This window comes from Lachancea lanzarotensis, scaffold LALA0S01 (genome assembly GCF_000938715.1).
Source record: "Lachancea lanzarotensis genome assembly LALA0, scaffold LALA0S01, whole genome shotgun sequence".
Taxonomy (NCBI): domain Eukaryota; kingdom Fungi; phylum Ascomycota; class Saccharomycetes; order Saccharomycetales; family Saccharomycetaceae; genus Lachancea; species Lachancea lanzarotensis.
Genome location: NW_019212879.1, coordinates 867889 through 890107, shown reverse-complemented (window position 1 = coordinate 890107; position 22219 = coordinate 867889). Strand labels below are relative to the sequence as shown.

Sequence of the window (22219 nt, the reverse complement as noted above, 5' to 3'; positions counted from 1 at the left end):
ACTATACGTTGCAGGTGTTAAGTGGGTAATGGCCTTTGGGCGGTTTTTATATTTTCTGTCGCCTATGCACATTTAACTTTCCAATACTTTCTAATTTTGACAAAGCTTCCAAGAATCATAAAGGATAGATACTTTCGACTCCTGAGAACATGCCTGAGTTCTCTGCTGAGCACAACTATGGTGTTGTAATTGATGCTGGCTCATCAGGCTCTAGAGTCTATGTGTACAAGTGGGAGGATCCTACCGTTACTGCTGAGCAAGCAAGCGAGAAAGAGCAGCATTCCATTCCTAAAATATACCTAGATAGGGAATGGACTTACAAGACCTCACCTGGTCTATCATCGTTTTCTTCGAAGCCTAAAAAGGCCTTTCGGAAACACATAAAACCTCTACTCGAATTCGCTGAGAAAATCGTCCCCAAGGAACAGTTGCATTCGACACCTGTCTTTGTCCAAGCTACCGCCGGCATGAGACTTCTCCCAGCAAAAAAGAGGTCCGCTATACTGAATAATTTATGTCATGAAATGAAGGAGTTCGATAGCTTTGCAATAAAAGACTGCGATTCCCAGATTCAAGTCATTGATGGGGAAACTGAGGGAGTTTACGGTTGGATCGGGCTGAACTATCTTCTCGGAAACTTCAATGATTATCAGGCTGAGAGTGGGAGCTCTCACAAGTCATCGGGGTTCATGGACATGGGAGGTGCTTCTGCGCAAATAGCTTTTGTACCGAGCAACGAAGCGGAAGTTGAGAAACACGATGATGACATCTCCACGGTCACTTTGAAAAGTGTCAATGGTGACACACAGAATTGGAGAGTCTTTGTTAGTAGCTGGTTAGGTTTTGGTGCCAATCAAGCTAGAAGCAGGTACCTAGCTCAGGCTGTCAACGGTCTTCCAGAAAACACCAACGACTATGACGACGACGACTATACTACCCGCACGATCACAGACCCTTGTATGCTCAAGGGCTCTTCCAGCGAGTTCAAGTTCAAAGATATGGATTTCAAGGTGACCGGTTCAGGAAACTACGAACACTGTTCAAAATCGATTTTTCCCCTACTCAGGAAAGATACTCCGTGTAGGGAGGAACCATGTTTATTTGATGGGGTCCATGCCCCAGCCATTGACTTCTACAAGGACAAGTTTGTAGGAACATCAGAATTTTGGTACACGGCGAATGATGTTTTCCAGACTGGAGGTGAGTATAATTTTTATGATTTTAGTCTTGAGGTCAAACAGTTTTGCGAAACTGACTGGGGCGAGGTTGAAGAATTGAGCAAAACTGGACGATTCAAAGATTTGTCTCCGAAGCTTCTTTTAGACAGTTGTTTCAAAGCCAACTGGATCCTTTCTGTTTTACACGAGGGTTTTGAAATGCCAAGAGTCGGGATTGAGTTGCCCAGTAACGACGACGACGAAGACGTTGATAAGGCAGAAGTGGTCGCTGCTGCTGCTGCATTTCAAAGTACTGATTCAGTCAATGGATATGAGCTCTCATGGACCTTAGGTAAAATCGTTTTGTATGTCTCTGCCCTGGTGGCGGACGGTCAGAGCGGTTTACCCGTTGGGATTAGACCTAGTACTAACGACATGCAAAACTTCAATAAAAAATTCATTCCCGGTGCGACTCATTTAATTCAGGAAAGAAACAACGTTTTTCTGCAGTCCTTGTTCTCGATAGTGGTATTTCTACTTGTGGCTGCTGTTGTCTTCGCTCTAGTAGGACGCAAATTCCTCAAGCATAATCCCGCCATGGCTAAGTCTGTTGCTAAGTTGCTTCCAAAGTTGAAGGCTAAATTTGGTAAGCTGCAGTACACGGCATTTTCTTCTGTCGATTCCTTGAGCGACTTGGAAGAAGGAATCTATTTTAGGCCGACAAGAGGCAGCGTGGAAAGAGACGGCATTCAGGTTCGTAGTAGGAGCATGTTTAATCTCGAGGAAGCCATGCATGCACAAAAAGAAAGTTTTCAGATGGAAGACCGTGCTCCCTTGGATCAAAACTTACCAGAACGCGTGAAGCTACGTACCGCTTTTTCGTTAGCCGACTTCAGCAAGTTTATTAGGACCGCTTCGCCGAACAAGAAGAATAAACTTTCAAGTATTTAATGATTTCAAACCTTTAAAACTTTGAATACTAGTAGCATAATAAGACGTTTAAAAACCGATTTCATCTATCGCCTATTCAGCAATCTTTTCACCTTTGTCACTAATTTTGGACAAATTGTCTAGATTAATCCTTCCTGAAGCAACAAGTTGAGGGTCGACTACTTTGTGTCTGTACTCATATAGGATTTTGTACCCACCTTTAATGGTTCCTTCAGTGACTTGCAGCGTGTGAGAGACCTGTGTGGCGGTGATGTTAACTTTGAACAACTGAATCGCCAAGTAAATAGCGGATGCGGCTATTGTAATCGGAGATTTACCAGCCAACACATTGATGTCTTTGGAATGTTTTGCAATATACTCAGCAGCGTTCGCAATTTGCACAGAGAGGCCCAAATGAGAGCAAAAACGAGGGATGAAAGTCTCAGCAGAGGTTTGACCGGAGGAGATGGTCGAGGTATCGATGTTTGCAAAGCCGTTGGCATTCTTCTCCCTCAATATGTTCTTTATGATGGTGAAGGTCTTACCAATTTCCTTTTTCTTAACATTCGTCAAGGAGAGAATTTCTTTGAAGGATCTACCGACCTCGGCCCTTCTGCAACCCACCAAAATAACAGAAGCCATGATACTTTCTTGTGATTTACCCTTGAGCACTCTTTCTTCGTGACAAATCTTGTATGCTTCCTTCGCACAGTCTTTCACAATTTTAGGTAATTCCGCCGCGTCGCACATCATCGTGATCTTAGCGTAAGCAGCTTGCAGCTCATTATCCTTTTTGTCGACAATACTCTTGCTTTGGGCACGACTTAAGTCCCTCATCAGTTTAATGTCGCTTCCTTGAGCTTGGCCTATTCTCGTAGACAAATGGTTACCGTCCAGAAGCGGGTTGGAGGCCTCACCAACACGACTTGGATCATCACCGTTCTGGTCATCATTTGAAAACGTACGCCATTCAGACCTGGTATCTACAATTCTGTCGGAAAGTACCAGACCGCACAAAGCACAGACAACGTCTCCTTCACTAAAACGCTCAGCAACTTTGGGGGGGTAGACCTTGCATTCGGGGCACGAAACCACAATGTTGAGATTGGGGCCCTTTCTTCTAGCTGAGGCTGCCGCGTTTGCGGATGCTGCTGCAGGTAGAGACATGCTTTCGCCTATGCAAAGGATGGAAACCACACACTAGATTGATTTTGCTGCTGCTCAACAAAAACACCTTTGTCTTTGTGATATAAGAACAGTGACAAAGAAGTTCCGTAGCTGTCTATTAGTGCGCAGTCAGTTAGTCTGAAAACACAAATCTAAGACCTCAATAGTGCGGTTCCTGTATCCAATCGGTCCCACTCCAGTGTCATCAGTCTGACTAACTGCTTTGAACGTTTCAACAACTTAATTTAACTTCAAATTATTTCCTCTTGTCGTATAGTACGGCAGGAACCGAAGGGATGGGATTCGAAAAAATTTTAAGAAATAAAGCGTCGCATCTCATCTCATCTCATCTCATCTTTAAGAGTTTATAAGAGGAGAGACGTTGCGAACAAGCAAGCTCTGAGAAACGAACAAGCAAGCATGAAAGTGAGAAAGAAGCAATCCAAGAGAACGTCCACGAGGATGAGAGAAGGTATCAAGAAAAAGGCTGCTGCGCAACACAGAAAAGAGAGAAAACACGCCAAAAAAGACGTAACGTGGAAATCGAATAAGAAGAAGGATCCTGGTATTCCAGCTAACTTCCCTTACAAAAACAAAATTCTGGAAGCCATCGAAGTCCGCAGACAGCAAGATATCGAAGAAAAGGAGATCAAAAAACAAAACCGACTAGAAGCCAAGAGACGGGCCGCTGAAAATGGCGAAGAACTCATGGACGACGACATGGACGACGACAGCGATGGTGGTAATGGGTTGGCCGCTCTTGTAGAGTCAGCACAACAGGCTGCTGCTGAATATGAGGGCTCTGGACAGACCGTTACGGCACCAAACGCTGACGATGAAGAAGTTCAAGAGGTGATAGAGCATGATATCGATTTTTTCGCAGACAGTGACATCGCTGATGGTGAGTCAGCTTCCAGCGAGCTCGATAAATCCCGTAAGGCCTACGACAAGATATTCAAGACCGTAGTCGATGCAGCCGATGTTGTACTTTACGTTTTGGACGCCCGTGACCCCGAGGGCACCCGTTCAAGAAAGGTGGAAGAAGCTGTGCTGCAAAACCCAAGCAAGAGACTGCTGTTTATCCTTAACAAGGTGGACTTGATCCCTCCTTTCGTGCTTGAGCAATGGTTGACTTTTCTGAAATCAAGTTTTCCTACGATTCCGTTGAGAGCCGCCCCCGGTGCCACCAATGCTTCGTCTTTCAACAGAAAGCTGACGCAAGGCGGAACTGCCAGTGCTTTGCTGGAGTGTCTGAAAAAATATGCCAATAACTCCAACTTCAAGAGATCCATCGTGGTGGGCGTTATCGGTTATCCCAATGTAGGGAAGTCATCTGTCATCAACGCACTGACATCTCGCAGAGGAGGATCCAGCAAAGTCTGCCCTGTAGGTAATCAAGCGGGTGTTACGACGTCCCTCCGTGAAGTCAAAGTGGACAACAAATTGAAAATCCTCGATTCTCCAGGTATTTGTTTCCCAGGTGAAAGTAGCAAAAAAAGTAAGAAGGAACGCGAAGCTGAATTGACCCTTCTAAGTGCTCTTCCACAAAAGTTTATTGTTGACTCATACCCGGCTGTTCTCATGATGGTCAAAAGGCTCTCGAAATCTGAAGAGATGACAGAGGCTTTCAAGCAGCTTTATCAGCTCCCTTCTATTCCAGCACCTGATGCCGATACCTTCACGAAACAATTCCTTATCCATGTAGCACGCAAAAGGGGAAGAATTGGCAAAGGCGGTATTCCAAATCTAAACAGCGCTGGTCTATCTGTCCTCAATGACTGGAGAGATGGTAAGATCTTGGCGTGGGTTCTACCCAACTCCTCCAAGGATTCTTCCAACGCGGCAGCAAGTAAAGCGCAATCTAGTGACTCCACGGGTAGCAAGCCTTTGCCAAGTGCTGAACAAACCGCTATTGTCAGCGAATGGTCAAAGGAATTTGATCTCGACGGATTATTTGCATCTTTGGACAGTGCCATCGCAAGCGATACTAAATAGAAAAACTCTTGGTTTGGAAAGAGCACAAAAATCTGTTCATAGAATCACATATTATGTACATTATAACATCATAGATCTGGTAGAATGAGTTCAATATCTGTTTAAGCGATAGTATAGTGTTTTCACAGATTCAAAGTTTAACCAATTGTTGTAAATAAGGCTCGAGACTTTAAAATCTGTACATCGAAATGAGCAAAGAAAAAAGCCTAGTGTAAACACAGTAAACACAGTAAACTTCATACACCTGTAGACGATTTTTGAGATCCACAACCGCTCTCTCTTGAGTCATAAATGAATGAATTTAAGTACAGGCGATCGTCTATGTGTTGATGGTCATTTTTGCGTCGTCCGATACATCGGAAAAGTTCGTCAATGGGGCGATCTGACAGCATTTGGCTTGGAATGGGATGATGCGAGCAGAGGGAAGCATTCTGGGACAGTTAATGGCGTAAAATACTTTGAAACAGAGATCGATGATGCAGGATCGCTTCTGAAAGAAGCTAAAGTAGTGAGGGCGAGCTGCGCCAGAAACTCCTTTGTGGAAGCCTTGAACACTGTGTACTTATCCGGAAGAATGGATAATACAGATGTGTACATTGGCTCCAAGAGAGTAGAAATGCTAGGGCTGGACGTTTTAAGCGCGAGGAACCAAGACATCAGAAATTTGAAAATTGTAAATCTCTCCACTAGAGGAATATCCACAAGCGGAACAGAACAGGAATTGAGTCTGTGTACCGGAAACCTAAAGAGCCTCAAGGATTTAGATCTTTCCTACAATCTTTTCACGGATTTTAAAGAAGTGCTAAACATCGCTCGTGGCCTCAAAAGCTTGAAAACATTGAATGTGAGCGGTAACAGATTTTCCGCATTCAATAATGAATTTGATAGCGAAGACTTTACAATTGAAGAACTGATAGCTGATGATTGTGAGTTTGCAGATGCTTCTCTGAAAAACTTGAGCTCCGTATTTCCAAAATTGAAGAAGCTGAGCATTAATGGAGCAAGAAACACCCATCGGTTCAGAGCTGACGGGATTTCGTCCTCAATCAAAGAAATTAGCATGGCACATAATGGGTTAAAACAATTCCCTACCAATGTCCTTTCATCTGGCATTGAGAAGCTAAACATATCTCTCAATTTGATTTCTGAATCTCCTACTATAAAATGTGCGAGCTTAAAAGTCCTTGATATATCTTTTTGCCAGTTGAGCTCATGGGGGATAGTCGACGATTTATGCATCAAGCTGCCCAACTTAGAGAGTCTCAAAATTAATGGTAACCCTATCACGGAAATTGAAGATGAGGACGCAATTCTGCAGGTTATTGGTCGCATTAGGGAGCTGAAGTATTTAAATGGCACTTTCATCAACGAACATAAGAGGACAGATGCGGAACTGTATTTTTTGTCTCTCGTAGCCAAAAAGCAAGCTCATATCGACGAGGATACACTACAATGGCGGTACCTGGTCAAGAAACACGGCAAAATAAAACGGCCGACCAATATTGTTACCTCAGTTCCTAAAATCGAAGTTTTAGTGCTACAGGTGGTGATTGAAGAGCACAAAGTTCAAGAAATGAAGGTTTTACCTTGTTATTCGGTTCGATATATGAAAAACATTATATCAAAGAAAATCTCGTTATCGATATTCGAATTTGAGCTGAAGTTCACCTCTAAAAACGGAGGCCTTACACACGAATTCAATTTTGAATTCTCGCCTATTAGTTCCTTCAATTTGGAAGACTACGATACCATTCATGTAATCAGAAAAGAAGCGTAATTCTTATGTTCGAACGAAGTTTTCAGATTGTGATAGCTTCGAAGCTGTTTTTATGGGAGAAATTTGGAAGCCCTTGCCTCAGTCAACGTTGAAGTGCCATAAGCAATCACCCAGGTGATGATAAAGCTCAACACCATGGCCCTTATTAATGGATTTGATGTCTTCTGTGCTCATAAGTAGTCTTCCGATTGCTAAAGCACTCTCCTTGTTCTCAGCTGTAATGACGACGAGACTATCGTTTTCAAAACCAGGCGCCTCAGGCAAGTGAGCTCCCGGTGATGTCAGTCCAGGGCACATAATATTGGCGCCTGACAACACAAATTTGATTGCGCCGCGATCGACCTGGACAGTGGGGAAAGCTTGTGGAAACCTATGCACAAATTTTAGTGTAGGAATCAACTCATTGAATTTTTGAAAGAACAAAACTTCTCCATCAACGCAATATAGTTGAATTTTATCTTCACACTTGAAGAGTTCGACCTGACTTTTTTTGGGAATCAATTCATCGATGACAGGTTCCAAATCGGGAAATTGAGACACCAGTTTTGTTTTCAAAGTTCGCTGGACTGAAGATTTGACATTAGACCTGGAGTGCACATCCTCTCTAGAAAATCTGAAGGCAAGAAACGAAAAGTTAGTAAACGTACAAGTCGGAGACGCTCGAAAAAGTAAGCCTTTTCGCCATGACATACTTTCTGAACATAATTCAAATGCCGTTGTATATGTATGCCTTTGACCGCAACACCCTCTATTGTATACGTCGCTAAAATCTGATCTCATCGGCAAAACTTGATACCAACCAAGTATTGAATGAGAGTTGCAATTTTTAAATCTACAAGCGAGTCACGAGACATTAAAGTATGAATCACGTATAAAACGATGTAAATACAAATGAAAGATCATGAACTACGGGAATAACGATTAAGTAGGCTACAAGGCTTTATAAGCCGGCAAACTCAAAATCTTGACGTGTACTCACGTCGTCACCAACTTGCAACTCAATTGCAAGACAGCGAAATCTTGTAGTTGATTCAAATGCTTCGAAACACTCCTTTGTGAATAAGGAACTACAAATCGTAACTAGTTTCCAAAAATTCCCTACATAGCCACAGTGTAAAAAGGACACTTAAAACTATGAGGAGCGGGTCAGGTTAATATTAATTTCAACCAGCAATAACACAATCTCGGACGAATCCTCACTGATATGCGTATTTCCCGTGCATAAGGATGGTTTTTTAAGAACTAGCATGCTTTTGTTCGGTGCTCGCAGGAATTGCCCTCTTATATACACTAATTTTTTTATTCGGAAATTTGGTAATTTCCCGTTACGGCGATCCCAGACTGGAAGATTCGACTTTGAAGACTGGTAATTACGCATGGTATATTGTGTCTGTCACTGGCGGCAGATTTGGTGCTATGACAGATGAAGTTTATGTCTTGTATTTATCATTAATAGTTCCTTAGCTCAGTTGAAACTTTCTGAAAGATCCGAGTCTGTCAAGTCCGAAAGCTGATTTAGGTTGGTGAGATGGGGGACGTTTGAAACTGGCAACGTTGCGTTTGAGAATGACGTCCTACCGGCGAAATATCTGACATCGCGGTCCTCAACAGTGACATTGTGCAAAGTAGGAAGCAAAGAATCGTTATTGCATCCTGACACCTCCAGTCCGTTGGCTAATGATTTATGTTTGCTCATTGCCATTATGCCCTCTCTTGTGTTGGCCTCCATATTCTTAAAAGCTTTTATCAGCCGTCGCGATTTCGCTGAATGCGGCAGATCTCCTGTCTTCACCTTGACAACAAAATCTGGTACTGTCTCTATGCAAACACCGCAAAGCGCAGAGTAGTTTTCCTCGAAATATTGACGCTCTTGTGAACTTAAAAGTCCATCCGATACTCCGAATGAGCTTCTGTAAATGTCTTCGTACCCTCCTGTACTGCTCTCTTGGCTTTTCGCCGTCAAAGGAATAGCCTGTTGATGCGGATTGGGAAATGTCCATGTATTCCCACCACGTTTGGCGCTTTTAAACGGCGGAATCGCTTCATCGGAGGAATTGACTGGGGTTGCAGAACTTGCTGGCCGTTTTGAGGAGGATATGGGATAGTCAGAGAAAAGGGCGGTATCTTCTGTATCTGCAGTTCCTGCATTTCTTAAGGCAGCCTTGTGGCGCGCAAGCACTGTTGTCATTTTGAGTGATTCGAGTTGACTAGCAGGTTCAGGTTCGGGCTTGACTGGTGATGAAATCGGCGACTCGAGAGCGATGTCATCTAGAACTTGGTATCTTAGGTCAGCTTGATTCTTTAGTCTTTCAACCTTGACTTTCTCGCCATGTTCATCACGAACGAACGTGTTCACTAAATTCGTAGCGGGCACAATGCCTGTCTCAACGTTATCTGGCATGAAAAATCTTTTTGCTTTCTCTCTAGGCTTCTTCGTTTTTTTCGCTCCCTTTATTTTCCCAGTGTCCAGTTTTCCCATCATCGACTGAGTCGCGAACTTGATCACCTCGTCTGAATCGTCAATATTGTTCAACTCATCCTCTTCCGCTCCTATGGATATGAATTTCTTTTCACAGACAGGCTCTATGCCCACTGGCAAAATTCTGTCAGATGACCTATAGTCCAGGGAGTTTCTACTCACTATTCGCTGTAGCTCTGCGTAGTCCTCCATCGCCTGGGCAAATTTTTTGTTTTCTGAACCGCTTAGCAGGAGGACTATTTTACCGTCTCTCTTTCTCCCAGTTCTGCCCATTCTTTGGATATTCTTTATCGGACTGCCAGTTGCGTCATAACATATGATCAGATCCACTTCTCCGATGTCTAGACCTTCTTCGCCAATAGATGTACACACCAAAACGTTGTAAAGACCAGATTTGAATTTTTTTAGAACGTCTTTTTGCTGCTTCTGATTCATACCTGTTATCTGAGCTTCTTCCGAAGTTCCAGTACGGCTTGCCAATCTTTGCAAACGTTTTTGTTCCTTCTCTTTCCTTTTTTCTTCCGCTATGGTTTGTTCCTCTTCCAAGCGCTGAGCACGATCCGACTTTTTCCTGCCTTTCGGCTTGTTCTTTCTCGTATATTCTTCGTCATCGAATCCCTCTTTCCCCCGAGCTTGACCAATAAATATATGAGGCCGAAGCTCATCAACATGCATAGAATCGATGATCTTCACAATCTCCAGCGCAGACTCTCGCAGTTCGGTAAAGACAATGACCCTTGAACTTGGTTGGCAATCCTGTATGAATTCCTGAAGCTCCTGTCGAAGAAGTCTCAATTTATCATGCCCTAGAAAGTCTTGCTTCGCCAAAAGATGCTCGCAAGTTTTCATCACAGTCTTCAAAATCGGGTTGTAGTAAAAAGATGCGGCAGTTTTATTAGTTGATTTCCCCAATCCATACTTGGTTGTAAACTCCTTGTGTTTGTTTTCGAAATATCTGTAAAAAGACTGTATCCCATAAATCTTTAGTCTTTTCAGCATATGCCCAACATGAGCCAGAAGCTGTAAAATAAAGAAATTCCTCCATTTGACTCCCTCTGGTATGGAAGGGTTGGCCACGAGCTTCTGACTTTTCTGCAACGCGACAAATGCATTTATCTGTGAAGGATGGCAGTCATCATAAAGTCCCAGCTCCACGGCCTCTTTGAGAACCGGTGTAACAGCCAGACCAAGCTGTTCTATAATATCCTCAATTTCAGGAATCAGGCCAACGTCTATCTCTTCCTTGTACCTCCTTTTCATATAACGAGAAACATCCGCATCATCTTCCGTTCGCTGCTCGATTCTGGAAATATTCAGATTCTGAACAATTTCTTGTACACCTTCTAGATCTGCTGCCGGTGTTGCGGTCAAAGCCAAGAGACGGTAGGATGTATTGAACCGATCCATGAATTTTGTGATCTCAACGTAGGAATATGCGCCTCGTGCTCTGTGCGCCTCGTCAATCACCAAACACACCACCTCTTTGGGGTCCAACACGCCTCTTTTGAGATCGTTTTCCACAACTTGCGGTGTGGTGAAAAAAACCCTTTTCGAGGCCCAGATCTCTACTCTGTTCTTCCGCGTCTTGTCCAGCAAAATGGCGGTGTCGTTGTGAGGAATTCCAGTGACACCCAAGCAGGCCTTGATCTGCTGGGCTACCAGGGGCCTTGTGGGCGCCGTAAATATGATTTTAGCTTTTTTTGTCCACCGGTAGTAGTTCAACATCACCGTACTGGCTATGAACGTTTTACCTGTACCTGTAGGGATGGCACAAATCAGATTTTCGTAGAGAGCCTTCTTCACGATCTCGAATTGATATTCTCGTACCTCGTAGTTTGTTGGGTAGATGTACGTTCCTAGAGAGTCCATGTTGAGCTCATGATGCGTGGGCCCATACGTAACATTTGTCTGTACTTCTTCATAGTACCGTTGTTGGTTCGGAAGGACCTTGCCGAAGAGGTCTCTCTGCTGAGGTATACTCTTTCTTGTTACAATGTGCTCGACATTTCTATTAACATTATTTTCCAGAAAGGATTCTAGTTCATCATCGCTGGAATTGTCGCTGGCCATACCTCATTCGTTGTTTGACACTCTTGCAGTAAAGCTCATCTTTGTATAGCCAAAGACTTGTATATTTGACGCGTTTGTTATGATGAACTTAAAAACACTTCGTATCGAAGGATCTAACGTGATTTTGGCGTCTGCTCATCGCTTTCGACTCTTTTTGAGATCAAACTGCGCTCTTATGGTAGTTGAAGGCAGATATTATGTCGTTCTTTGTAAATTTAGGGCTGCAACCTTTGTAATGCTTCTCAATCAGAGTGTATAGTTTCAAATAGAGCGAAACTGTCTGGCCTTGGGTACATGACCACAATCTATCCAAAAGAACGGCATTTACCTCGTTCTGATCTTTGCTGGGAATGTCTTGCTGTATCGTTTCGTAAAGTCTGCTGATGACCGCCGTAATTTCCGCGGAGGAATACCTCTCAAGAATCTTGTTCAGATTCTGTTGACTGTAGACGGTCCATTGTGAAGATGTAACAACGCGGTTTTTCGACATCTCCATCAGATTGTAAGCGCCGTCAACAAAACTGTATAAATGGTTCATTGAGTTGCGTAACAAGGATTCTGCGTACCTGTCCCTTTCAACGTTGAAAATGCGTCTAGTGGCCTGTAGACAATCAGTGAAAAGAGACTCGTTACCAGAGCTCGGAAAAACTTCCATCATCCAGTTGCAGTTTCTAAGCAACCAGACCGTTTTGGAGGTTTCATTCAGTGCAGTCGTAGGTGGTATCATGTTATCTGATGAGGCAATGTGCGAACCTTTCTGAAGAAGCGTCAGCAAAGCTTGACCCAAGTCGTTGAAAGACTTGTCAAGAATTCCACGGCATCTCGGATACTCGTAGTCGTTAATCCGCAACTCCTCACTCGTGAAAAATACTTCGTCCTCAATTTGCGCGACAAAAGCGGGCAGTCCTACGGCAAAAGGCGTTACGCCTTTGGAATTAAAATCGATGGAAACCCTTTCAATTGCCGTACTCTGATCTTCAATATATCCTTGCCACTCCACGGCAAACCTCGTGAAGAATTTTTGAAATGTGGTCACAAGGAATTCTTGATTTGATTCACTGTAGCGTTTGATAGAGCCTTCGAGATAAAGCAGAACAAGCGGAATTAATGAGGCTCGTTTTTTTAACAAGTTCAGAATCTCACCAAAGAAATCATTGTAAATGGACTGAAAAATTCTTGTCATCAATTGAGTCTTCAATTGTGCAGATTCACGGTCTGATTCAATTGGCTGGATGTCCCCCATTGGTAGAAGTCGAGAGCTTAGCTCAGGGTACGTAGCCACGTATTCCTCAAAGACGAGACCATCATTTAAATGAAAGAAGGCTCCGAAAAAATTCTGGTAGGTGAACGCTAGCGATTCCATTGTCTGAAGAGCGCTGATCAACTCATGTAAAGTTTCCGCATTTTTTGGCTTCACTGGTCTGAATTGTTTCATTGCATGATCGGTTTTCCACCGGTTAAGTAGCTCTTTCTGATCAGACAGACTCGACACGGCATCCTTGTTGCCTTCCATTTTTAGGCGTGCCCCCAGACTTTTCAGGAGAGGAGCTGATTTTTTGTCTAGGAGAATTTGGGTTTCGTGTGCTGCATCATCAATCATTTTTGTATAAACCTCAGACGCAATGTCTTTAGTGAAGAGAATTACTGAGGAAAACATCAAAAATCTAGAAAGCACATTTGAGAGCTGGTCGATTGCAACCTTTTCATGTTGCAGATTAACAAATTTATTGTGGATTTCGTCGGCTACGCGCTTGATGAAGCGTTCTGTCACAATCTCATAAGCTTGTCTCCTCTCGATCAAAGCTCTCATAACGCCCAGGTTTCTATCTCTCTCCTCAGCATCGCCACGAATGGCTTTCAAGGCTGTATAAAGTGGCTGCAGCAGGTTTTCGATCATTTGTAAGTTTCTTTCACTTAGAGGAAGCGCTAAAATATTGTTCAGCGTGACCTCGTCCACAGAGACTGAGCTCAAGACGTCTGAGAGCTCCTTCCATAGCATCTTCTTATTGGCACTCTCAACTTGTAGTCCATTTTCTTGATTCTCCACGTATTCGATGTCTCTTGACACTGTTGATAGCTCCATTGCAAAAAATGACAAGGTGGGATCCACTTTTTCGCATTCCGCGAGGACCTTCTGCCGGAAAGTGGGAAATGCCGAACTGGTGGTTGGCAAAGCCACGAGCTCTTTGTTCAGGAGATACTCGGTATTCGCAAGTTTGTTGGCAAGTTTAGAGAGAAGTTCGGCAGAGTCGTCTTCGACAGACCAATTGACACCTTCAAGTGTTTCCATCAACAACTCATTTTCTATTCCGCCAAGAGCATTAAGAGCTGTAGATGAAGCTTCTTTTTTTGCGCCGCCGACCGCGGATTCAACAGGCTCTTCCCGAATCACGGAAACTTCATGATATGCATGACGTTCGTCATCGCTTTTGTCGTCACCAACTTCATGTGTATCTGGTTCTGTGTTAAAGTTATCCTCTTCTTCGGTCCAAATCTGGCTATAGCGAACTTCATCGCCTTTTTCAAAAGAAAGCTCGTTAGCATTCTCGTCGACATCGAGTGAAGGTCCTTCGGTCGATGAAGCATATCTTTTTGAGTCATCAAATTCGATCATCTCATTCTTCTCGATGGCAGGTTTCCCATGTGTAGAGTGGATGTCTTGTTTTTCGCTCAAAGCATGAGGTTTGATATCAGGCGGATTAGACGGCTCTCTGAGAACAGAGTTGAGTTCCGATAAAAAACTGCTCGATTCAGGAGTCTGAGAACGTCTCACTTCTGCATAATGGTAGACTGTGGATTTGCTGTTCAGATCTTCATTAGCAGTAGGTGTTGCCTGAGATGATGGCAAATTCAACGGCTCGACGTAGCTCAGGTTCTGTTGCGAATTTTCGTCTTTGGTTGAGACGCCTGGTTGTTTGCTGGTAGCCTCGTTCTGGCTTTTCAAAGACGGTGTCGACCTGTTTAGTTGAGAGGATGGCGTACGAGAAAGACTGACAATTTGTTGTGTAGGAGGTCCACGAACTTGAGACTTAGAAGCCGCACTAGGCTTCGGGACTTCTTGTCGGAGGTTCTCAGGTTTTGGAGCCGCTATTGGTGTGGACATTGCATTTGACGGACCCCGCGGTTGTTTTGGTTGTTGTGCGAGTGCTGGAAGCTTTACCGGGGCAGGAGAGACATGGGGTGGTGCATCAAGAGCGCTCGCACTCGAGGACTGCCCGGAGCCAGCTGTCGGTGGTCTTGAAGTAACGGAGGCCGAGCTCGGCGGGTCCTTACGTTGAGCCGAGGAAATCAAAGCTCTTTGGTAGCTGCTTTTGTCCAAATAGAACAGCGCTAGGTCCCAGTGAAGTAATTGTGGCACGCGTCCACCAGAGTCTTCCATATATATTTTGATTAGGGTTTTAATGAAAACCGTGCGCTCTTTGGCAGTATTGGTTTCCCAATAGTATCGCTTACCCATGGTGAGCAAAAACCCCTCCGATTGTTCTAAGTCACGCTCAACACACAACAGCTCCTTCAGGGACCACGTTCTGCCGATCTGAAACGATCCATTGCTATTTTCACGCGCTTTATGAATCTGCATTCCAGCCCCATTTGTCAAGGCGCTCACGATGAGCACCCTTTTTTTCTTGTTGGTTAGCGGGGACGAAGCTGGTGGTCTAGAGCTGGGGTAACGTGTGTCTTCTATGATCCGCACATGCGTCACATATGTCTTGGAAAGCCTTGGGCCGTTTCCAGAACCCGCTGTTGTGTCCTCTGTAAAACAGCTGCTCAAAATAGCTTTTCTGTCACGCTCGTATTGTTCCGCCAAAAAGTTGGAGCTCACAGACGTATTGGATGAACGTGATGCATTTCTCGTATGGCCCGCAACAGGTGGATTTTGCTGTCCAATCGATGGAGTCTTGCGATGTTGTGTCCCGTCAGCGGAGTTCCCACGATGGTGTGTAAAGCTCTTGAACGGCGAGCTTTTTCCTACCATAATAAGTTAAGTCGATAAAAACACAATTGAGCGTCTTAAATATGCTTTTTGAGCTCCACAACCCCTCAAATCTCGATCTTAAATGTTTGCTAAACTTGCCAACCCTTCGAACGGTTTTAGACCATTTTTCGCTATTCGATATTTGAAATTGATCTTAGGTACTATGCTAGACGAACTTTTGAACTATATATATTAGTGCTACCCGGAAGCTCGAAAATTTTTGAAATATCGAAATATCGATAATCCTTATTTCAAAACGGATCAACAACCTGACTCTTGCCTTTTTGGATTCATCTACTACTGATCCTGCTCTTATAAATACCCGCAACTACCGCCTTCACTACAACAATGTCTGTCGATTTCAACACCCTAGCACAACAGTTTACTGAGTTTTATTACAATCAATTTGACACGGACAGAACGCAATTGGGAAATCTATACCGTGAGCAGTCGATGTTGACCTTCGAGACCACACAGCTACAAGGTGCCAAAGATATTGTGGAGAAATTGGTATCGCTTCCATTCCAAAAAGTGGGCCACAGAATTAGCACTTTGGACGCCCAGCCTGCGTCGCCAAACGGGGACGTGTTGGTGATGATTACAGGTGATCTTCTGATTGACGAGGAGCAAAACGCACAGAGATTCTCGCAGGTATTCCACTTGATGCCAGAGGGCAGCTCTTACTACGTCTTCAACGACATTTTCCGTCTCAACTATGCGGCCTAGAGAATATGACTAGGAAACAACGCTTTTCAGTCAGCCATTTTGTCAGCAAATTTCAAAAGACCCCTCCGTACCTCGCTTAAGTATTACGACCTTGTGTACAGAACCAATGTCTCACGCTTTCTTAGAATGTTCTATCACTGTCGTCGATGTTTGGACGACGGCGAAGTCTGATAAATGTCACATAAAAACTGTGATAAAGGAATCAATGGATGGGTTTCGGGACGTGATCCACTGCTGCTAGCTATCCTGTGTACTACAAAAAGGTGCGTTGTCTTCGATCACTGTTCACGTGTAGGAATGTATTCTGACACCTGTCGATATAATTGAGATGCTAATGTGCCCTTACATAAATCAAAACAGATCCGGTAGGGGTTGAGCCTCTTTCAACAAACCTTTGGCAACCTTTCGCAATCCAATGAGCTCAGACGGAAAAACGGAAGATTCTACGGTTCCAGTGGTTCCTTCGAGACCCACAAAAGTATGTTATGTTATTTTGTGAGATTGACAAGCATCTCGAAGAACTGCAGTCACATCCCGGTTATCGCGTCAATCGATACTAACGAACCGTCGATAGCGTTCAGAAGGCTTACAAGAGAATAAGTTGCCTGTCATACCCACTAGTCGACCCTTGAGAAATCGCACTACAGGGTTTTTGAACGAATTAGCCCCCAAAATTCCTTCTACAAGACCAATCAGACGACACACTGAGGAGTTTGATGTGAAACTAGACGATAACGGCGAAAAAGAGGATGTGCAGCCTCCAAGCGAGACAGGACAAAATGCGGTCATCGAAGAGATGTCCAGGAAGGTTTCTCAAGACTTTCCAAGGAATGAAGATCAACCCGATGATACCATCAATGAGTCGAATGAAACTATCGGATCAAAAAGTGAGAAAACTCCGCTCCCCTCTCAAATAGAGCTGAGCAAAACTAACTCAAGTGGGCTTGAAGTAGATAACGAGACGATTCCAGCTGTTGATGAAGTTTCAACATCAATTGGCGAATCAAAGCCAGCCGATAATCATTTCACTCCAGAATTTGAAGGGAAGGTATGGACCAATGTTACCACTCCCACAATTTCCTCAAATTCCGTGAATGTGGAGGCAGACACTCAGCGAAGTGAAAATCCAAAGAGCCCTAAAAATAATGTAGCCTCAAGCCCTGGCGAAGAAGCTATGAAGGACACTTCCGCTAAAGTTGGCGCTCCAATTGAGAAGACGGACCGAAACGTCTCAAAAGAGCCTATACCTTTCCACCTTGGAAAGACTGAAACGACAACTCTAATAGAGGATGAGGCAGTAATCAGCGGTAAAGAGCACCTAAAAGAGATTTCAAAAACTCCCGATTTAAGCCCCGAGGTGCTCAACGGAGAAGAACCTCTTTCTGTGGCAGCTCAACCCACAATAGGTTCAAGTGACATCGTTTCTTCTTCACCGCCAAAAGAGCAGCCAATCTTAACTCCGAAAATACCAGAGAGACCTGCTAAGAGAGCTCCGCCAAAGAAGCCATCTTCAAAGATCGCGGCTTTCCAGGAAATGCTCAAGCAGCAACAGTTACAGGATCAAACGAAATCGAGAGGTGGTGAAGGGAATGGGCAGCCTTTGCATGATCGGAGAGCGAAAGTTGCATCTAATCTGAATGGAATTTTTGGCCTTCCAAACATGGGCGGTGGGCTCGTTCCCATTCCACAATCCGTTGCACCACAGAAAGAAAATGAGATTAGCAAAGCGCCTGTTACCAGTAGTTCAAGTAGTACAGAAAAAAGAGTGGAACCAACCGCACAACGAAGAGCAAAAGGCCCGAGAGGTCGAAAGCTTCCAACACACCTAGCGGGGGTGGAAAAAGTCGAAAGTAAAGGAAGCCCCTATGAGATCCAAGTGGTCAAAGCTTGGTCCTTGAGCTTTCAAGCTAAGGTTACAGAGCCCATTCAGGTTCCAATCGCCGAGAACACTCGTGAAGGAGGGCCGGAAGACGGAGAAGTGCCAGATACACCAGCCTCGGGCTTGAAGGCGGCGGTTATAGGTCAAAAAGTCTGTATACCGGATGAAATTTCAGCAGTCGCTAAAATAGATGCGGAAAGTAGCGACGATAAACCAAACATAGAGGACGGCTCCCTGAGCTCAAAAGGTGATGACGTCGATGCAACTTATGATATAGTCAATGATTTGCTCGAGGATGATGAGCAAAGATCTTCCATTAGCGGCGGAGAGGATACTCAAACACTAAACCGCAACATTGAGCAGAGAAAAAGCGAAACCAGGATCGGAGAAAACCTCAATGACCTGCTAGAGTAACACCATAAGCGAGAATCGATGTCTACTGAATGATCACAGAAATGGTTGAGATACTTGAGGTGAAAGTTGAGGGTGGCCAGCTTCCTCTTTGTCCAAAACTTCGAATGGGGTGAGTGGAGACGATTGAAGTTCATCAAAATCCGCATGAAGTGGCACGGAGTTAAAAGATGAAGAAGAAAAATGGGTGTATGGGCAATTTCCGCGCGTTCGAATTTAGTTGCTTCCATAGAAGTTTGCGATGAGAGGTTCCAAGTAGTTTTAACGAGTGTTTTCACCCAGTACTCCGCAAGTTGCGCATCAACTACGTGACGAGGATTCTCTACATCGTTTCGGACTGTTGAGAAATACATCTTTCAAGGAAACCTGATTCCTATGAATTTACTGATCATGTTGCACATTTTTGATGTGATTCAAGCTAGAATAAAGAACAAACTCCATGTTTCTGCAAAGTGATGCTCACCTCCAAATAGCTGAGCGGAAGCAAGGTCTGATTTGTGGTCTGATTTGTACGTTCGTTCAAAGTTGGAAGTTTACTGCAAGGGCGAAAAAAAGAACTGCTGAGATTTCAAACAAGATTTAAAAACATGGCAAGTCTTGATTGGAGCAACTCAACCGGTGCTGAGGACCCAGGATCAACCGTTACATATTCATGATACCGTTTCTTTCGGTAGCGCTACATATCAGTCACCATTCACGAACTAGTCACTTCATTATGATGTCTATTCTTCTAGATCAAGACATCTCGTTGCATACCGCCTGCTGAAGGACCACAAAACTCGCCAGTATGGTGGTTGATACCGCATATTACGACTTGTTGGGCGTCGCTCCTGATGCCAAAGCTATAGAAATAAAAAAGGCTTATCGGAAAAAGTCTATTCAAGAGCACCCTGATAAAAATCCTAATGACCCGAGCGCTACAGAGCGATTCCAGGCTATATCGCAGGCGTACCAAGTTTTGAGTAAGAACGAACTGCGTGCAAAGTATGATAAGTTTGGAAAAGAAGAAGCGATCCCAAAGGAAGGATTTGAAGATGCTGCTGAGCAGTTTTCGATGATTTTTGGTGGTGATGCCTTTTCCTCTTATATCGGAGAGCTGACTCTTCTGAAAAATCTACAGAAGACCGGAGAGCTTAGCGCCGAGGACGAACAGGATGAGGCAAATGAGAAAGCAAAATCTGAAGAGGAAAAGGCCGATCTAGACGACTCAAACCGTGCGGCTGAAACTCTAAAGAAACTGCACATATCCGAATCTTCCGAGAAAGCTCAAGAAAATGCTACCGAAAGCGCTCCCGAGAAACCTAAGAAGAAGACGAAACTTGAAGCATTCGAAGAAGAACAGAAAATCGAAAAGGAACGGAGTATAGAAGAACTTAGCAAGCTGCTAAGTGACCGGCTTTCGATTTTGACGGAAAGTGACTATAATGCAGCTTGCAAGGAGTCCTTTGCAAAGAAATTCGAGGAAGAAGCGAATATGCTAAAAATGGAATCGTTTGGCCTTGACATTTTGCACACTATAGGCTATGTTTATTGCGACAAAGGCCAGATCTTTCTGAAATCGCAACACGTATGGGGATTTGGAGGTGTGTTCCAGTCGATCAAGGCAAAAAGCGGCGTTGTTATGGATACCCTTAAAACCGTGTCTGCTGCCTTAGACGCGCAAAATACGATGCAGGAGCTTGAGAAACTGAAGGCGGTTGCCGAATCAAATGAAATTCTACGAGATGACAAAGGCCAGGAAATAGCTAAGCCGACACAAGAGGAACTAGCTCAACTAGAGCAGCTGCTGATGGGGAAAGTCCTTTCAGCAGCGTGGCATGGCTCCAAATTCGAAATTATGTCTACACTGAGATCCGTCTGCGACAAAGTTCTAGAAGATAACCAAACCGACAAGAGAACCTTGATAAGAAGAGCAGAAGCACTAGTGATATTGGGCAAGGTCTTCAAGAAAGCTCTACGTTCTAAAGTGGAACAAGAAGAAGCACAAATATTCGAGGAACTCGTGGCTGACGCCACTAAAAAGAAATCAAGGCATAAGTGAGCCAATGGAGTGAAGTCGTTAGTATTTTAACCCAGATAAACGGAACAGAACCATAAACTAATTTGCATCGCTAGAAATATTTTGGTGTTCAAGTTGCAACCTTTTTTGGGGCAAATCTAGTCCTTGCAAAGCTGCTTGAGCACCGCTCTACGTTCCCTCTGAGAGCTTTTCAGCTGTTTCCCTGCTGCAACATCTTGAACAACAAGCTTGTCGGCCTCGATTGATTTCTGAATGTAACATATGAGTTTGCTCATGTCAACGCTAGTCGTAGGAATGCGAACGACCCCATTGTTGTCACCCAAGATGTAATCACCCGGATGTATATTCTGTATTTTAGATTCGCACACTAAGACCTGCAATGGAACTTGAACCTCGACCGGTTTGACGGCGAGTCTGGACGCACAGGTCCCCAGTCCATAGCTGTAAACAGGATAATTAAGTTCCCTCTGCTCGTCCACGTCTCTGATGCGACCAAAAACTACAGTGCCCTTAGATTTCAGGTATTGAGCTCTTCGGGACATTAAACCGCCGTACATTGCCTGCGATACTCTACTGTACGGTGCAGTTTCCAATTGAAGAGGAATAGTAAGGGCGATAACGATCACGCTCCCTGCTTCTACCGCATCGATGTAGTTAATTTCAGGTCTTGGGTCGTCTACAGGTGCGAACAGAACAGTATACGCTCGACCTAGGACAACACCGTTTTCAGGGCCGGACCATTTATGCAAGTTGGGAAGAAAGCCACCGGATGCATCATTGTACAAGTTCAAAAGGCCGTCAGAAACATCGCAAGCTGAAAACTTAGATAGTTTAGATTCGTAAGAAGACATTGGATATAGTTTGATCAACTTTCAGATAAGTTCTATATGATCTTAAGGTACAACACCCTTGAAAAGAGCAGATTTAAATCAAATTGATCCAATTTCCCACCGGCACCGATCTCGTCGCATCACCATCATCAATCGACTCCTTCTTGACCAAAAGTATAGACAGCGTTGCAGGAGAGGGAACAACATCTTTGATAGAAAAACGCTGTGGCATAATGAATCAGATCAAATCGATTCAAAGATTAAGTTTACAGGAGCTAGAAAGTGGTATACTTGCACCGTCAGCTTCATGGCATCACGACTATAGGGACCAGGCATATATATTTATTGGAGGATTGAATAAAGAACTCACGGAGGGCGATGTTTTGACGATCTTTTCGCAGTTTGGTGTTCCGGTGGATGTCAAAGTTGTGAGAGATAACGAGACCGGCGAATCAAAAGGTTTTGGCTACCTGAAATACGAAGATCAACGGTCTAGCATTCTTGCAGTCGATAATCTCAATGGGGTCAACGTTGGTGGTCGAGTACTTCGTGTAGACCACACTTTTTACACACCTCGGAAAGTGGACCAAGAATATGTCGATGCTGTCAAAGCTGAGCTGCGAAAAGATCTGATTGAAGAGGGAAATTCTAAAGTTCCGGCAAGCAAGCCATTGACGGTAGAATTCAAGCTCAAAGGGCAACAACCACACCCAGCCCATGATTTAAATGCTGATGATGACTTTAAAGACCCTATGGCAGATTATATATGATTGCATATAGAGAAGGAAAATCGCTTTTGCAT

The 22219-nt window shown here is 44.1% G+C and overlaps 12 protein-coding genes and 1 non-coding gene across 13 annotated transcripts; 7 read left to right on the top strand and 6 right to left on the bottom strand.

The window, feature by feature from the left end:
* Positions 1-149: 149 nt before the first annotated feature.
* YND1 (LALA0S01e09472g1_1) lies at positions 150-2108 on the top strand (the record flags this gene model as incomplete). The annotated part of the gene is made up of 1 exon (XM_022774539.1): positions 150-2108. One exon carries the CDS (start codon positions 150-152, stop codon positions 2106-2108), a length of 1959 nt encoding a protein of 652 aa, XP_022626626.1.
* Positions 2109-2180: 72 nt separating this feature from the next.
* Positions 2181-3254, bottom strand: SUA7 (LALA0S01e09450g1_1; the record flags this gene model as incomplete). Its single annotated transcript, XM_022774538.1, has 1 exon — positions 2181-3254. The coding sequence occupies one exon, from the start codon at positions 3252-3254 to the stop codon at positions 2181-2183; it is 1074 nt and encodes a 357-aa protein (XP_022626625.1).
* Positions 3255-3674: 420 nt separating this feature from the next.
* On the top strand, positions 3675-5249 carry NUG1 (LALA0S01e09428g1_1; the record flags this gene model as incomplete). The annotated part of the gene is made up of 1 exon (XM_022774537.1): positions 3675-5249. The coding sequence occupies one exon, from the start codon at positions 3675-3677 to the stop codon at positions 5247-5249; it is 1575 nt and encodes a 524-aa protein (XP_022626624.1).
* A 295-nt stretch (positions 5250-5544) lies between these two features.
* PAC2 (LALA0S01e09406g1_1) lies at positions 5545-7026 on the top strand (the record flags this gene model as incomplete). Its single annotated transcript, XM_022774536.1, has 1 exon — positions 5545-7026. The coding sequence occupies one exon, from the start codon at positions 5545-5547 to the stop codon at positions 7024-7026; it is 1482 nt and encodes a 493-aa protein (XP_022626623.1).
* A 78-nt stretch (positions 7027-7104) lies between these two features.
* Positions 7105-7729, bottom strand: TMA20 (LALA0S01e09384g1_1; the record flags this gene model as incomplete). Its single annotated transcript, XM_022774535.1, has 2 exons — positions 7105-7639; positions 7719-7729. The coding sequence occupies 2 exons, from the start codon at positions 7727-7729 to the stop codon at positions 7105-7107; spliced, it is 546 nt and encodes a 181-aa protein (XP_022626622.1).
* A 382-nt stretch (positions 7730-8111) lies between these two features.
* Positions 8112-8255, bottom strand: LALA0_S01e09362r. The gene has a single exon (XR_002665938.1). It is a non-coding gene; the product is annotated as an uncharacterized ncRNA (small nuclear RNA).
* Positions 8256-8491: 236 nt separating this feature from the next.
* On the bottom strand, positions 8492-11575 carry MPH1 (LALA0S01e09340g1_1; the record flags this gene model as incomplete). The annotated part of the gene is made up of 1 exon (XM_022774534.1): positions 8492-11575. One exon carries the CDS (start codon positions 11573-11575, stop codon positions 8492-8494), a length of 3084 nt encoding a protein of 1027 aa, XP_022626621.1.
* A 160-nt stretch (positions 11576-11735) lies between these two features.
* SEC3 (LALA0S01e09318g1_1) lies at positions 11736-15551 on the bottom strand (the record flags this gene model as incomplete). The annotated part of the gene is made up of 1 exon (XM_022774533.1): positions 11736-15551. The coding sequence occupies one exon, from the start codon at positions 15549-15551 to the stop codon at positions 11736-11738; it is 3816 nt and encodes a 1271-aa protein (XP_022626620.1).
* A 348-nt stretch (positions 15552-15899) lies between these two features.
* Positions 15900-16277, top strand: NTF2 (LALA0S01e09296g1_1; the record flags this gene model as incomplete). Its single annotated transcript, XM_022774531.1, has 1 exon — positions 15900-16277. One exon carries the CDS (start codon positions 15900-15902, stop codon positions 16275-16277), a length of 378 nt encoding a protein of 125 aa, XP_022626619.1.
* Positions 16278-16692: 415 nt separating this feature from the next.
* Positions 16693-18570, top strand: AIM21 (LALA0S01e09274g1_1; the record flags this gene model as incomplete). Its single annotated transcript, XM_022774530.1, has 2 exons — positions 16693-16755; positions 16852-18570. 2 exons carry the CDS (start codon positions 16693-16695, stop codon positions 18568-18570), a joined length of 1782 nt encoding a protein of 593 aa, XP_022626618.1.
* A 784-nt stretch (positions 18571-19354) lies between these two features.
* Positions 19355-20608, top strand: DJP1 (LALA0S01e09252g1_1; the record flags this gene model as incomplete). Its single annotated transcript, XM_022774529.1, has 1 exon — positions 19355-20608. The coding sequence occupies one exon, from the start codon at positions 19355-19357 to the stop codon at positions 20606-20608; it is 1254 nt and encodes a 417-aa protein (XP_022626617.1).
* A 116-nt stretch (positions 20609-20724) lies between these two features.
* Positions 20725-21438, bottom strand: LALA0_S01e09230g (LALA0S01e09230g1_1; the record flags this gene model as incomplete). Its single annotated transcript, XM_022774528.1, has 1 exon — positions 20725-21438. The coding sequence occupies one exon, from the start codon at positions 21436-21438 to the stop codon at positions 20725-20727; it is 714 nt and encodes a 237-aa protein (XP_022626616.1).
* A 212-nt stretch (positions 21439-21650) lies between these two features.
* On the top strand, positions 21651-22187 carry IST3 (LALA0S01e09208g1_1; the record flags this gene model as incomplete). The annotated part of the gene is made up of 1 exon (XM_022774527.1): positions 21651-22187. One exon carries the CDS (start codon positions 21651-21653, stop codon positions 22185-22187), a length of 537 nt encoding a protein of 178 aa, XP_022626615.1.
* Positions 22188-22219: the final 32 nt, after the last annotated feature.